This window comes from Myotis lucifugus, unplaced genomic scaffold, assembly GCF_000147115.1.
Source record: "Myotis lucifugus unplaced genomic scaffold, Myoluc2.0 scaffold_312, whole genome shotgun sequence".
NCBI classification, from domain to species: domain Eukaryota; kingdom Metazoa; phylum Chordata; class Mammalia; order Chiroptera; family Vespertilionidae; genus Myotis; species Myotis lucifugus.
Window position 1 is genome coordinate 872743 of NW_005871360.1, and position 16853 is coordinate 889595.

The 16853-nt window shown below is 37.8% G+C and overlaps 1 protein-coding gene, 1 non-coding gene and 1 pseudogene across 3 annotated transcripts in view; all 3 read right to left on the reverse strand.

The window, feature by feature from the left end:
* Positions 1-1964: 1964 nt before the first annotated feature.
* Positions 1965-16853, reverse strand: part of UBXN4 (UBX domain protein 4) — a 42773-nt gene continuing 27884 nt past the window's right edge. For both annotated transcript variants that reach the window (XM_006100436.3, XM_023764013.1), the window contains 7 exons: positions 16397-16451; positions 15498-15662; positions 13479-13606; positions 10098-10200; positions 7257-7388; positions 4623-4822; positions 1965-2616 (listed from right to left, as the gene is read on the reverse strand). In XM_006100436.3, the coding sequence (XP_006100498.2) occupies positions 2478-2616; positions 4623-4822; positions 7257-7388; positions 10098-10200; positions 13479-13606; positions 15498-15662; positions 16397-16451 (922 nt within the window). In that variant the 3' untranslated portion in view covers positions 1965-2477. The remainder of the gene's footprint in view (positions 2617-4622; positions 4823-7256; positions 7389-10097; positions 10201-13478; positions 13607-15497; positions 15663-16396; positions 16452-16853) is intronic.
* LOC102430245 lies at positions 5301-7156 on the reverse strand (annotated as a pseudogene).
* On the reverse strand, positions 11986-12149 carry LOC111828259. Its single transcript, XR_002832064.1, has one exon. It is a non-coding gene; the product is annotated as a U1 spliceosomal RNA (small nuclear RNA).

Here is a 16853-nt window from a genome sequence, read left to right on the forward strand (position 1 = left end):
CCCACAGGTACATTTTCACACCTAAAAAGATACCTTCACAAAGATATTCGTACCAATGTTTGTAATAGAAAAACAAAAAGAAGCAAAGAAATAATAACCAATGGCACTAGAACAGTGGTTGCCAACCTTTTGGACCTCAGACCACCGGCAGTCCACGGACCACCAGTTGGCGACCACTGCATTAGAGCATGAATAATAAGTTGGGGTACATTTATCAAGTAAAATGCTATATAGTCATTAATAAGATGACGTAACTATGTACTTATAGGGGAAGATCTTCAAGATTAAAGTAAAAAGCAAGCTGCAGAGTAGTATATGTAATATGATCCCATTTATTTAAAATATAAAGATTACATATTTGCTTATTATGCATAAAAAATTTCCAAGAATTACAAAAGAAACTGTTAATAGATTAAGGTTACTTCTGGAGAATAAAACTGGGGGTGAGATTTCATTTTCATTTTATAGCCTCCTATACTTCTTTGAGGTTTTCTTTACTATGTATACTTTTTAAAATATAAAGTTGAGGAGGGATCCTCTTATTCAAGGATTGTGAATCATTCTTTTATGTACATTTCTCTAAGATCTATATTTAATTTTTTTCAAGGCAAACTGATGAGGTTCTCCAAGTTTTTGCAAATATATATATCTAAACAGAGGCCCAGTGCACAAATTCGTGCACAAGTAGGGTCCAGCCAGCCCACCCCGATTGGGGTGGGGTGAGGGGCCGCTCAGGGTTGGCGGGGGGTGGGGGGGGAAAGGGCTGCGGGCAGTTGGCCGGCCAGCCCCGCCCCCTAGTCGAAATCCTGGTTCGAGGGGACAATTTGCATATTAGCCTTTTATTATATAGAATGGGCTCACACCCATTTGCCAAGTGTTTTTTGTTTTCAAATCACATATTGCTATATTTTTAAAAATGACAAACCTTTACTAAAATGAGATGCTTGAATTTTTCTTTTTCAAAATCACTTTTTAAATTATGGAAGTAACATGATCATTGCAGAAAATAGAGAAAACATATAAGGGTGCAAAAAAAAGAACTAAAATCACATTTGACCACTCTTACCACAGTTAATATTTGGTGTGTTTTCTTTGCATTATATTAATGCATAGTAGTGTCTATATTTAAAATGTGTACAATAACTGTACCTACAGGTGTATATCCTACTCCCCCCCAATATATAACAGGTACTCAATAAATATATTAAAAATTGAATTGAATTAGTATTGTACCATTTCTCCTCATTGAAAATTCTTTCTACACAAGGGATTTAGTTGATTTCTAGTTCTTAGGTAAAATAAATAACACTTAATGAATGTATTTATATCTAAACTTTTTCTGCTTTTATGATCATTCCTCAGGAAAAATTATAGGATCAAAGAGTATGAAATATTTGTTACTGATGTTTTTCAAAAAGGTTATACCAGCTTTTACTTGAACCTCTAGCATAGCCTGTCTCACTATTTCCTTGCCTAAAACATTACTATTACCATTTTTAAAAGTCGTTGTTATTTCATGGTGAAAAACAAAGTTTGCTGAGAAAATTTCTCCCTCCCATTACAAAATAAAGTCCTTCTACATGTTCACTCAAGAGTGGTATCTTCCAACCTAAAAGCAGGTTAAAAGAGGAACTGTTGAGCTTACTCCCCTTTTCAAGCATTATTCTTTTAGTAGGATCCCACTACCAAAAACATGGATAAAGTAGCATGTAAGTCAGATTAAGAATCTTTTTCACATTATGCAAAGTGATGCCTCACTGATGTAGGAGACAGTATCATATCATCAATGTGTGTCAGAAAATTACTTCCTGCAGTGATATTTAAGGTAAGGTGGTCAGTTAACTTTCCTGAGATAGCTTCAGAAGCAATACTGATGAGAAATCAAGCACATGACCTCAACAGAGCGCTGTGCAACAAAAAGATGGTAGGATAATAAAACTTAAAGCAAAAATAAGATCATTCTGATTTTTGGAAAAGATTTTTTATTCAGAGTTTAAGATTAAAAACTACAAGAATTTACTTGTAGCTGATGAGCAGAGAGAAAAAAACATAAATCGTCATCTGATTGGCTAGTTAAAATGCTCTGACTCAGAGTCAAATTACTCAGGGACATGTAGTTACTCTGTGTGGGCTTAGGAGTTCTGGAGCAAAATAGTTCTAAACAAAACGTATCATCTCAGAGCACAGGGCTAACAGGATCTGAAATACTGAGTAAGAAAGCTAATAAAGGGAGGTTGTGAGACCTTTTGATTCTTTTAGGCTTCTAGCAGTTGGTTACCATATGCAAGGACCTAGCAGCGAGTTATTTTATCTCTTGACTTGTCTGGGTTAAACAACTTTAACCCACTAAGCAGGAATAAAGAGACACTTTATCGATCAGTTAAAAAACATAAAGTAGTCCCACCTCTCCAGTAGAATTTTAGTTGAATTAAATCATAAGAGAAACAATGATTATTGCACATAATGTACTTGTCACACTACATCTGTTGAGTAGAATTTCCATTCCAAGTGTTGTTTTCATCTTCACCATCATCTTGAGTCCTCAATCTATATATCTTCCCCTCTTTTTTAAAGTCTTCTCCCCGTTTCTCCAGCACTCTTTTTCTGACAGGTTCCCTGATATAACAAAAGAGGGAGAAAAGAGAAGATGTCATAAAATAAAAACAGCAGTAACACAAAGCTGTTTCCTTTACAATTCTATTAGTATAGGCAACTATATTTTAAGGAAAGTTCATGGGAGATAATTATATCTACTATTACAGTACTAGGTTTTATGTTTTTGGAAGTTTAACTTCATCTGTTCTCCACGATAAACCAGCTAAATTGTAGTTTCTATTTCCATGTATTTCTTGAAGACTTACTAAGCTTTAGAAGAGTGTGACTATCTGCCACCTAATCTTTCCTTTTATTTATGGAAGCTGACATATATACTAAAACATTTATAACTTACACAGCACCCTAGAAGCTATCCAAAGCTCCACTCATAGCCTAATTTCCAGAAATGGCTAATTAGCAATTTTAATCATTTTATAATGTTTAATAATTTATTTATGCAATTAAGAACAAACAGGATTTCATCTGAAAATGGGAAGGAAACAGGTGAAATTTAAGGTAATTCATTTTCCAACACTAGAGGGGAACAGAGAGAGCAAAAAGAAAACAGGAAAACCAAGAATAGAACACAAAGTTTTGCCTCTTAGATATACACTCATCCCATCCTTTTCCCCAACACAAGTCCTGTTCCCTTATTTGAAAAATGTTTTTAAAAACCCACATAGCAAGGTATCAGATACTACAGTACCTCAGGATTAAATGCTCCCACCTATTGCTCAAGAAGAGTTCTAAAGTTCAGCACTAACAAGGCCTCGTTTGAATGCTGTTTTAAGACAAAGAATTTTCCTTTGTCCCCTCCTTTTGAGTAATGCATTAAGGCTATAATTGGTCTTCCTGCCTAACAGTTAAAAAAGAAATAGGATAAAAGCTAAATCAGCCCAATCACAATATTTACACAAATCTTCATCTAGAGCAGCAGTTCTCAACCTGTGGGTAGCTACCCCTTTGGTGGTCGAATGACCCTTTCACAGGGGTTGCCTAAGACCGTCCTGCATATCAGATATTTACATTATGATTCATAACAGTAGCAACATTACAGTTATGAAGTAGCAACGAAAATAATTTTATGGTTGGGTCACAACATGAGGAACTGTATTTAAAGGGCCAGAAGGTTGAGAACCACTGATCTAGAGTCAATAAGACTAAGAATCTCCTTACTGAGGGCAGACAGGCAAGAATTTTCATTACTTATATAGGATTGGAGTGACAATTTGCTATAATGGCTATTAACAGCCTAATAGAATGTTTAACAATAACAGATACATATTAAAATAAATTGTGGTATTATTAGAAGAGGGTATAATCTCACCTAGGAAAACTTTCTGTTAAACCTTAATATGTAAAACCTTAATCATTAGTGTTATCTATTAGTATTACCATTCTGACCTTGACCATCTACAATAAAAGGTAGGTCTCTTGGTTAAGGAACTAGTCCAATGAACTCTCTGAAGGAGGCACCATTTTAAGTGAATATCCAGTTTCCTCGGTTTGGTCCTTCTCTAAATGACCCAGAGAAGATAGTCAGCCAGCAGATCAAAGAACCACTAGGCTTAACATTCTCTAGAGCACAATCTCTCTAAAGAAATTATGCAAGATGACTGTGAAAAATTAATGGAATGAAGTATCTTGTCAGATTAAACATGGCTAGCAAGAAAAAATACGACTATTTAGAGGGGGGGGGGGGATCTGTTTTTACAGTTATGGGATAAAGAGAATCAATAAATGAAACAACAAAACCAGCAGAGGTGAAGTAGCTTTCCATGGACTAGGTTTTAAAAAGATGGCTGAGGAAACTCATGTAAGTTAGCTTCCCAGGAGAGATATAATAAAATCTTCAGAACATTTAGTTTTGTTCCCATATACAGAAAGAAGGCAAAGTACCTTTTACAATTTTTTTCATTTTGAATAAGGTATTGGGCATTACTAACATTTTCCAAATGGGAAAGACAAAAAATAAATAATAAATAAAAAAGAAACATTTTGCAAATGGGGAAAATACAAACAGATACCTTTTCTCCGAATTGCTAGACGATGCAAGGTTTGAGGATTCCGAAGATGATCTCACTGAGGTCTGTGCAGGAGGAGGATTACTAAATAAGAAGTTGCTAATCAATCTCCAGATGGCAAGGAATGGGTAAAGTACTGTCCCCAACAATGTCCAAAAGTCTCCACTGGAAGAATGTACCATAGATGTAGTTGGTCTTCCTGCCTAAAAATTAAGAAATAAACCTAGATGAAGACTACATCAGCCCAATTACATCACAAAGTTCTAGGTGAATCTTTTATCCGAAAAACAAAGTCGTATTAATTTTAGCTTATTGCAAGAAGGGAAAATTACCAACTTTGCTGTGTTGGTTTTTTGTTTTTTGTTTTTCCTTAAGTGTATATAAACCTCTTGAAACACCTCAAGCTCTACTTTTTTTTTTTTTTTGGTTCATCTTCACCCAAGGATATTTTTTCCATTTATTTTTAGAGAGAGTGGAAGGGAGGAGGACAGAGAGAAACGTCAATGTGAGAGAGAGACATTGATTGGCTGTCTCCCACACATATCAAGCCTGCAACCCAGGTCCGTGCCAGTGCCTTGACCAGAATGGAACCTGTGACCTTTCAGTCAACAGGCCAACACTCTATCCACTAAGCCAAACTGGCTAGGGCTGGAGCTGTACTTTTTATTTTATTTTATTTTATTTAGGCATATGAAAATTTATTACTACTGTGATTTCACCATCAAAACTTATGATCTTGGTCTTTCCTTCTTGCCTTTATATAAGGCCAAAATAGACACATTGGCTACTTTGACAACCTGAAAGCGAACTCCAGAAATGTCACCAACAGCATGACCTTTGTGACCAAATTTAGCAACCAGAACTTCATCATGTTCCTCAATAAAATTCAAACAACCATCACTGAGTACAAAGTCTGATTATTTGCCATTCTTGATCAGCTGGACCCTAACACACTTCCTGATGGCAGAATTTGGCTGTTTGGCTTCAACCCCTACTTTTTCCAGCACAATTCCCTTTGCATGGGACACGCCTCCAAAAGGGTTGGCCTTCGGGGCCGTGCCCAAATGGACTTTCTTGTACTGTTTATCATGCCCCTTCTGATCTCCCCGGTGGCTCCAGAGCTTCCGGGCAGTACAAAGACTGCCAACACTTGCCCATCCTGCTGGTGCCACAGGCCTTGTGCTTTTAATTTTTAAAAAAATATATGTTTTTGTTGATTTAGAGAGAGGAAGGGAGGATAGAGATAGAAACATCGGTGAGAGAATCATTGATCAGCTGCCTCCTGCACACCCCACACTGGGGATCGAGCCCACAACCTGGGCATGTACCCTGACTGGGAATCAAACCAGTGACCTCATGGTTCCTGGGTTGACGCTCAACCTCTGAACCACACCAGCCGGGCTGGAGCTCTACTTTTTAAAGGAGTACTCACTACATAGAAACCAGAAGGTAGTTTTTGGTAAAATGAACCAATTATTTTTAAGAGAATGAAACTTTTGTATTGAATTTATAACTTTGATAAGAAAGGTCTTTTTCTTTTTTTAAACATATCTTATTGATTTTTTACAGAGAGGAAGGGTGAGGAAAAGTTAGAAACATCAATGGGAGAGAAACACTGATCAGCTGCCTCCTGCACACTCCCTTCTAGGAATGTGCCCGCAACCAAGGTACATGCCCTTGACTGGAATCGAACCTAGAACCCTTCAATCTGCAGGCCGATGCTCTATCCACTGAGCCAAACTGGTCAGGACAGAAAGGTCTTTCTTGATTATTAAAAAGAAGATGGGAAGGTTTTAAATCTCAGTGAATACAACTAATCCTGATTATTGGAGGGCTGTTTCGGGGGTGGGGACACTAGTTCAGAGCAGGAAAAACTGTATTAACCCTGACACAGAAGACCCAGTTCTTATCCCACTTTTGGTTTGTAAGGTGGCACCTCAGCAAACTCATTTAAGCCTTCTGAGCCCCTTTTCTTCATCAGAGATTAAAATATTGTTGTAAGGATCAAATGGAATTATTTTTATGTTAAAATGTTTTTTAAAAATTTGGTGAACAGTAGAGTAGTACACAAATAAAACCCACTAAGTCTGTAAATTAGACACTCTGCATTTCTTATTTTCTTCTCCCACTGGTCATATTTTTGTCCATGAAAATAGGCGAGAAGCCCTGGTTTATTTGGCTCAGTGGATAGAGTGTCAGCCTGTGTACTGAAGGGTCCCAGGTTTGATTCTGATTAAGGGCACATGCCCAGGTTGTGGGCTTGGTCCCCAGGAGGGGGCATGCATGAGGCAGCTGATCAATGATTCTCTTATCATTGATGTTTCTATCTATCTCTCCCTCTCCCTTCCTCTCTGAAATCAATAAAAATGTATTTTTTATTTTAAAAAAATGTATTTTTTAAAAAAGAAAAATAGGCAAGGAAAAAAGTTGAAAATTAAACTGGTGCCTCACCAGAAATAAAAATACATAAAACAGAGGATAATGGAGCCATAATACTGATTTAACATATTTGGATAATGTGGATTTTAATTACCCATAATACACCATTCACCTTCCCTTTCTGTAATTATAAGAAACAATGAATAGTAGAACAAACAGGTCTGTAAGAATAGAATAAATATATACGTATATACATACTGGCAAAAGTACCACTGAAGCGCTTGGGGCAAGTTCCAAATCCAATAATTTCTTTTTATAATCTTCTTTGGTAAATTCTCTCCTGGGAAACATGGTTGCTAATGAAAAATTACCATATGTGTTGCCAACAGTCTGTAACATAACAATAAGTTTTAAAACATTACATCAGTGCCTTTAAAAAGATATTACATACTCATATGCATCTAAAATGACTGCTTTAACTAAAATTGCCTTGATTTTAAAAGTTCTTTTAAATGTAAACTCAAAAAATATTTCTAAAACCTTGGCATAGCTGAAAGCTGTCAAATCCAAAAGTATTTAAAAGCTTTCATAACTCAACAATGACCATAAAATAGCAAGAATATAGTTCCTAAAACCATATGAACAAACTGAATAAAAATGAACAATTAGGTATCTCTTAAATATAGCTGCAGTTCGCCATGAGAATTTCTACTCTCCTTTACAAACTTATATTAACATCTCATAAATACACTTGGATTATAGGTATTCCCCATTAAAAATTTGGAATAGACCAGAATTTCCCCCATATATATCACATCAGAAATTTTTGTCTCCTCCTCTCCAATAATATAAATGGTCCATAATTAACCCACACCATACATATAATCCTAGATCCAGGAAATTACAAAGAGCAGCATCATAGCCACCCTCACAATTTTAGATCACCCATACTTGTGAAATCTTAGCCAACTGTTTATCTAGAAGATTCCAAAAAAAAAAGACTAACACTTTTGTGTGGTTTTTTTGTAATTTTTCACTGTAGGTCTTATACATAGCTCTCCTTGTTCTCACTTTAACATAAGGACATACACAAATATAAAATCAGGTCATTCTGCTGGGGAGAAGTTCTAATAGGACTGATGTTATCAAAGATCTTTTTTTCCCCTCTCATGGTGCTCCCCCTTTTCACTTACTTGTGGCAGAAGCAGTAAGACTCTGGCAAGGGCACCCCCTCTTAGGAGGCGAGGCCCCAGGTGTGGATTCAAGGCAAAAGAAGAATGAAAGTGGCTATTTGGGTTGGTTCTACTATAAAACTTAGGGAAAAAAGTTCTTAAAGTAAGTTTTTGTATTGTCCAACCCAGCTCACCAGTAGAGGAAGGCAGATAACAGGTATGCTTCCCTTGGGACACATAAGTGAGGCACCAGGCTAAATGCAGAAAGATCTAGTGGAAAGATCTGAACTCTAATTTTAACAATGAAATGATACATATGACAAATACTGTACATATAATGAGCCTAGATCAGGGGTGGGCAACCTTTTTGTGAGTGCGTGCCAAAACCAGCAAAATCTCTGACTCAAAATTCTTCTGCGTGCCAACCCTAATTTTTTGAGAACATGTTATGCCTACTTGGTATCTCTTAAGGTGTAGTATGTGAAGAACCTTGAAGAAATAATAAAATTCATTCGAGCGACAAAAACACAGTATATGATGATGAAAAATACATTTATTTTTTAATGTATACATGTACACTGATAGTCGGACAGAAAACTTTGACTCCATTTGATATTATCAGTGGGACTTTTGCTGCTGCATCACTGATGACAGAGATTTTACATCAGGTTTATATTTCGTGACCTTCAGAGATATGCACGAGCTACTACTTTCATCCGTCAGGCTACTCCTATTATGAGACTTTACAAAATTCATCACTGAGAACAAAGATTCGCAAGTGTATGTGGATGAAACCAAAACACTGGTCGGATATAGGAAGGCAGAGAGAGTTAAGGCAGAGGCATAGAAATTGCTCTTCCCCTCTCTCGTCAATCCATGTCTATGGTCTTTAAGATAACTTGTTATGTAAAATTATTTATTTATCTAAGATGCACCTACACTGTATTTATCTGAAAAAGAAAAAAGTCGATATTAAGAAAAAAATTGTAGCCAAAACCGGTTTGGCTCAGTGGATAGAGCGTCGGCCTGTGGACTGAAAGGTCCCGGGTTCGATTCCGGTCAAGGGCATGTACCTGGGTTGCGGGCACATCCCCCGTGGGAGATGTGCAGGAGGCAGCTGGTCGATGTTTCTCTCCCATCGATGTTTCTAACTATCTATCTCTCTCCCTTCCTCTCTGTAAAAAATCAATAAAATATATTTAAAAAAAAATTGTAAAATGGAAGATTGTAAGAGAGGGTTTTGCGTGCCAGCAAAAGTTACTGGCATGCCATGTTTGGCACGAGTGCCAGGGGTTGCCCACCCCTGGCCTAGATCCTACAGGACATCTGACGCCTAGAATCCCATAAGATATCAATCAGAAAATAAAAATTAATTGGAAGCTACTCATCTTATAAGATAAAAAATTTCAAACCCACGCCAATTTTAGAGTAAGGCCACATTTTGGAAGTAAATTCCTAAAGAAGATACTTGTTGCCAAATAAAGATTAATGGTCTTTAGGCTTGGACAACTGGTAGGATGGTAGGAAAATGGCCAGCTCAAAAGCATTCTAAGCAACCTAAAGGAAATGTGGAGAGGACCAAGAAACACTGCATCCTTTTTACTAGGTACAACTCCGTAAGATTAGAACTCTAGAAAATCATTAAATTTTCACTCCTCCAGTTGAGTATACTAAGCAGTGAAAAATTTTCCAGAGCTTCTTGTACAATATCAGCAAATTCCTATTTCTGCACAACAAGGAGATACACTATTCCCATGTGGCACTAATCCACAATGGCAGCTCCACACACCCCAGGGTTGTCCTGTGCCTCCCTCCCAGGGATAAGTCATGACTTGTTCACCTTCTTCAAATCCCGCTTGAAAATGTTCCCCTCCTACATTTAAATAACTTACTCATCTATCTTTACTACAACTCAGGACAAATTTACCTGTGCAGCAAACTGCCTTGCCTCTTCTAGAGGAGCATCAGAAGGGAACTGATTTGTAAAGGAAGAACCATCAGGAAGACGAAATTGAATTCTTGCAACAGTGCTGTGAAGAAAGAAAATGTAAGTCAACATCTTACCTCTACATATTCCCAAACAATATCAAAAGTTAGAGAAAAACTGAAGTGAAAATATACAATGAAAAGAGGGTATTTTTTCACAATGTCAGGTCTTTTTGTTTCTATTTTTTAAAGCTTTACTGAAATATAATTCACATAATGTAAAATTCACCTTCTTAATGCATACGATTTAGTCATTTTTAATAGTCAGAATTGTACATCACCGATTTCTAATTCCAGAACATTTTTATCACCCCAAAAAGACACCCCAAATCCATTAGTATTCCTCTCTCACCTAACTGGCAATCACTAATCTACTTTCTGAATCTGTAGGTTTGCCTACTTTCGGCATTTTATATGATGGAACATACATGTATGTGACTTTTTGGTGACTGGCTTCTTTCATGTACCATTGTTTTCAAGGTTCACCCATGTTGTAGCATGTATACTTCATTCCTTTATATTGCCAAATAATGTTCCATTGTATGTTTTGTTTATCCATTCTTCAGATGATGAACATTTGGGTTATTACTACATTTTGGCTATGATGAAGAATGCAGCTGTAAATATTCAAGTACAGATTTTTGTGTGGACATTTATTTTCAACTAGAGGCCCAGTGCACAAAAATTTGTGCACTGGGGGGAGTCCCTCAGCCTGGCCTGTGCCCTCTCACAGTCTGGGACCCCTCGGGGGATGACCACCTGCTGGCTTACGCCCGCTCCCTGGGGGATTGGGCCTAAGCTGGCAATCAGACATCCCTCGGGCAGCCCGGGAGCCCTTGGGGGATGTCCACTTGCCAGCAGGAAGCAGGCCTAAGCTGCAGTCGGACATCCTTAGTGCTGCTGAGGAGGCGGGAGAGGCTCCCACCACCACCGCTGTACTGGCAACCATCAGCCTGGCTTGTGGCTGAGCAGAGCTCTCCCTGTGGGAGCACACTGACCACCAGAGGGCAGCTCCTGCATTGAGCATCTGCCCCCTGGTGGTCAGTGTGTGTCAGAGTGACCAGTCATTCCCAGTCATTCTGCTGTTAGGGTCAGTTTGCATATTACCCTTTTATTATATAGGATAGAGGCCTGGTGCATGGGTGGGGGCCGGCTGGTTTGCCCTGAACGGTGTCCCGGATCAGGGTGGGGGTCCCGCTGGGGTACCTGGCCAGCCTGGGTGAAGGGCTGATGGGTGTTTGCAGGCTAGTCACACCCTCTTCAGGGTGGGGGTCCCCACTGGGGTGCCTGGCCAGCCTGGGTGAAGGGCTGATGGCTGTTTGCAGGCTGGTCAAGCCCGCCCCAGTGGGAACCCTCACCCCATGGAGGTTTGGCTAGCCTGGGTGAGGAGCTGATGGCTGTTTTCAGGCTGGCCACACCCCCTTTAGGGTGGGTGGTCCCCACTGGGGTGCCTGGCCAGTCTGGCTGAGGGGCTGAGGGCCGTTTTCAGGCTGGCCACGCCCCCCAGTGATGGAAGCTCCCAGCCTCTCCTTTTTTTCTTTCTTCTTCTTTTTTTAATTCTGGGATTTATTTACCTTCTATAATAGAAACTTTGTTGCCTTCAGTGGAGCTCAGAGCCGGCCGCAGCAGGCGGGAAGCTTGGCTTCCTCCATCACTGGAGCAACCAAGCCTCCTGCTCCCTCTAGCTATGTGTTTGCTGGCCGCCATCTTGGTTGGGTTAATTTGCATATAGTCACTCTGACTGGGTGGTGGGCATGGCTTAAGGTGTAGCGAAGGCAAGGTCAATTTGCATGTTTATCTTTTATTAGATTCTTTTTTTTTTTTTTTTTTAGGGAAGAGCACAAACACAGTCCCCCAGTACCACAAATTATGCAGTCGAGTTTCCCACATTTGGGGAAATCGCAGGGGTCAGCACATCCAGAGTGCAATGGATAAGCCTCGCCCTGGGAAAACCACCTTCGCGATCATGGTATCTCCCCTGCCAGGTAAGTATATTCTTTCTTATTTTTTTAAATATATTTTTATTGTTATCAGAGAGTAAGGGGGAAGGAGAGAGATAAACATCAATGATGGAAATCATTGATCGGCTGCCTCCTGCATGTCCCACACTGGAGATCGAACCCGTAACCCAGGCATGTGCCCTGAAAGAAATTGAACCATGACATCCTGGTTCATAGGTTGATGCTCAACCACTGAGCCACACCAGCTGGGCTATTTTCAATTCTCTTGAATATATATTTAAAAATAGAACTGCTGGATTATATGGCAACTCTATGTTTAACATCTTGAGGAACTACCAAATTGTTTTGTTTCCAAAGTGGCTGCATCAGTTTATAATCCCTTCAGCAATGTAGGAAGGTTCCAATTCTACATATCCATGCCAATACTTGTTACTGTCTCTTTAAATGTAGAAATCCTAGAGGGATTGAAATAGTATCTCATTGTGGTCTTGATTTGTATTCCCTTCTGACTAGTGATGATGAGTATCCTTTCATGTGCTTATTGACTATCTTCTCTGGAGAAATGTCTATTCAAAACCATTCCCCATATTTAAGTGGATTGTTTGCTTTTTATTGTTGAGTTATACGAATTCTTTCTAAATTCTAGATACAAGTCCTTTATCAGATATATATGATGCAAAACATCATCACTGATGTTTCTATCTCTCCTCCCTCTCTGAAATCAATAAAAATATATTTTAAAAAGTTTTTTTTTTTAATTTTGGTGAAGTCCAACTTATCTATTGCTTTCTTTTGTTGCTTGTACTTTTGATGTAATGTCTAAGAATCCATTGCCTATTCCAAGATCACAAGATTTCCTTCTTTTCCCTAAGATTTTATACTTTTTTTTTGGCGTTGTTTAAAGAAAAAAACTTTAATATTACACTAGTAACTAGGGTGGGACACCAAACTTGACAGTTGTAGGGCCAATCTATGTAACAGCGCAGGATAGCCATCTTTGGGCAATAGCCCTCAGGGTCAAAGCAAGGGTGGGAAGGAACAAGTATTAACCAGGAAGTGCAAGAGGCAGCTTTGGGTGGTGCTGACTCAATAGACACGGACGGTGTGCAGGAAGGTGCAGCCACTGAAAAATCCTAAGTCAAACCATCATAAGTCAGGGACTGTCTGTATTTAGTACTATCACACTGAACATTCACATTTAATAACAAATACCATTGGCAGCTGCCAAACTCATCAATATGTCCTTCTGAAACTACTTATTATAGCTACAGCACACACATCAATGTTAAAAAGCAGCCCACAACCACTGTTCTTCTCGGCTGCTACATATACAAAGATGTTTAAGCAAAAAAATAAAGTACCTTCTTTCTCTTGCAGAAGCATCCCTCTTAACTTCCATTTCTGCCTGTTTAACCAGCAAGGCAGCAGCTTTAGCAGCTTCTACTTCTTCCTTTGTCTTTGCGAAACGAGCCGCTCTCTCTGCACGATCCTTTAAAACAGTTAGATGCTAAGTATCTTTCACTGCCAGAATTCTACTCACATATTTCCAAACACAAGGAACACACACACGCATGAAATCCCTTAAAGCCATACATGTAACTTAATCAGTCTGGATCTGGTACTCTTTAGTTTTATCAACGGCCACGGACCAGAGCTGTTATTAAACAAACATGGACTTGATTTTGGTCACTACTGTATCACCAGAGCCTGGGACAAGGTCTAGCATATAGTACATATGTATCTGTTGAATAAAGAAATAAGCAATATAAAGGTAGATGTAATTTTCATTTTCATGTGTTACAACTACTCAATTCTAAAAGCAATTGCTGCTAAACCATCCTAAGCTTCTACTCGATGGTATAAATTCTTTGAATGTCCCAAAAAAGAATGCTTGTGACTAGAGGAAACTGCTAGGTAACCAATTCTTAGATTCTTTTCTAGAGAATCTTTTAAAATTACCTTTTGACTACTGATAAAATTCCTAACATTGAGAAAAATTAATTTGAAAAAAATCTCAATTTTAATATTAACTGTATTTTAATTCACTGTACAATTTCTATAAAAGGAAGCTGAGAATTGGTACTTTTTATCAGTTTTTTTTTTACTTCAAGAAAAACAATTTTAAATATAATGTTACATGCAATAATATCTCAAGAAAAACGATTTTAAATGCTAAATGCGATAAACACTAATTATTCAAGAAAAATGATCTTACATATATTACATGCAATAAACATTAATATTTCAAGAATAAAAGGATTTTAAGTATAACACCAAAACTGTACTAACATAGTATGTCACAAAAGTTGTAGGAAATATTAAAAATCTGCAAATAACAGAATTACTTCTATTATATTCTAGAATATTTTTGTTCCCTCTGACTCTATTTTTGTTCATCAGTTTATGTTGTACATTATATTCCACAAATGAGATCATATGATATTTATCCTTCTCCGACTGGCTTATTTCGCTTAGCATGATGCTTTTAAAGTCTATTTTGTCAGATATGAGTATTGCTACTCCAACTTTTTTTTTCTTTTCCATCCCTTCACTTTCATCCTGTGTGTGTCTTTTGTTTTGAGGCGGGTCTCTTGTAGACAGCATATAGTTGGGTCATGTTTTGTATCCATTCAGCTACCATACACCTTTTGATTGGAGCATTTAATCCATTTACATTTAGGGTTATTATTGAGAGGTACTTGTTTATAGCCATTTTAACTCTGTATGGGTAGGTTCCTCTGTTTCTTCTTCTCAGCAATCCCTTACAGCAATCCCTTTAGTATTTCTTGTAATGCTGGCTTGGTGGTGGTGAACTCCTTTAGCCTTTTTTTTTTTTTTTTGTCTGGGAAGCTCTTTATTTGACCGTCTATTTTGAATTATAGCCTTGCTGGATATAGTAATCTTGGTCTCAGGACCTTTCTTTCCATTACCTTGAGTACTTCATGCCATTCCCTTCTGGCCAGTAGAGTTTCTGATGAGAAATCAGGTGTCAGCCTTATGGGAACTCCTTTGTAGGTAACAGTTTTCTTTTCTCTTGCTGCCTTTAAGATTCTCTGTCTTTAATTTTTGGCATTTTAATTATAATGTGTCTGGGCGTCGGTCTGTTTGGGTTCTTCTTGTTTTGGGTTCTCTGTGCCTCTTGAACTTGTGTGACTTTTTCCTTTACCAGGTTAGGGAAGTTTTCTACCATTATTTCTTCATACACCTTCTCTATTCCTTTCTTTCTTTCTACCTCTTCTGGCAGAATTGGTACTTTTTGAGCCACTAAAAATCTACTATTTTTGTGTACACTGTCTGGTAATAAAGCAAACCATTATGCATGGAAAAACAACTTCACAAATGTTCTACAGTCAAGCAGTAAAAATAAACTTAATACTCACCAATGCAATCTGCTGTTTTATACGCTCTCGAGCTGCCCTATCTTCTGCCTTTTCTCTGTTTCTTTCCTCTAACATTCTTTTTGTTAATTCCTCTTCTTGCTTTCTTTTATAATCCAACATTTCTTTTCCAGTTTTTCTTCTCTCAATTTCTTTCTTAATCTCTCTCTGAATTAAAAAGAAAGTTTTATGAGCTCAAAACATTATTTAATAATCTGCCCTAGATATTATTCTGTATATAGCAGGTTGTAGGTACATTTACTTCATAAAATGTAAGAGGTCAGTAGAATCTATTAACAGCATGGGATAAAGGTCAAATTTATACATCATTGCCAATGGTTCTATTAAGAGTATGATGTGGTCAATGTAATTTGAAAACAGAGAGAATTGCAGGTCACTAGTTTCTAAGATGAATATGTTACCCTTCAAGGACAACAAGGCAGTCATTTATCTGACTTTCCTATATTAAATGATAACTTTCTTATATTAAAACCCTAAAGAGATGATGCAGATTAGGAGCGCATGGTGAGAAAAATGGAATGCAGCAACATGACAGGAAAAATTCGGCAAAATGTCTACATTTTTTTTTTTTTTACAAAAAGAAACTAACTTTGATCTATATCAAAGCAAAAATATTTTAGTTCAAGTCCCTTTATTCTTAATATAAAAAGACTCATAGCAGAGAGAGAAATAATGAGCCAATTTACTCCTAGCTATTTACAAAAAGAATACTAAAAAAGTGTATACTATGATCCTACTACAGAAGACAGATAATTCCCTTCACTATGCTCCAACACTGAACTATAACCAGGAAGCCATCCTAGGTCTGCCAACTGAATAGGGAGTCAAATGTTCCCTCACTTAATGGAAGAATAAAACAATGCTAAGTGTACAAACTTTACCTGTTCTTCCTCTTTCCTTTTCTCTTCTCTCCTTTCTTCAAGTTTTTTGGTTAGTCTGTATTATAAAAGTTTTTTAAAAAATACATTAACTGACACATCATATTAATATAAAATATATTTAGATGATTTCTTTAGCTACAAACAACTGGGGAAATATAGAAACAACAAACAAAAAAAGCTCCTGAATACAAAGCAACAAATTATTTGCCTTGCCCCTGGCCACTAGAGAAATCCATGGTGAGTCCGGGGAAGCCCACAGGGAAGCTGACTCTAGCTCTAAGCACCTTACCTCCTACTTACCACTAGTTCCCTTTTTATCCCCCCTGATTTATTTGATATTGATTTAAAATATATACATCTAGGCCTGGCTCAGTGGTTGAGCGTCGACCTAGGAACCAAGAGTTCACAGTTCAATTCCTGGTTAGGGCACAAGCCTCAGTAGCGGGCTCGATCCCCA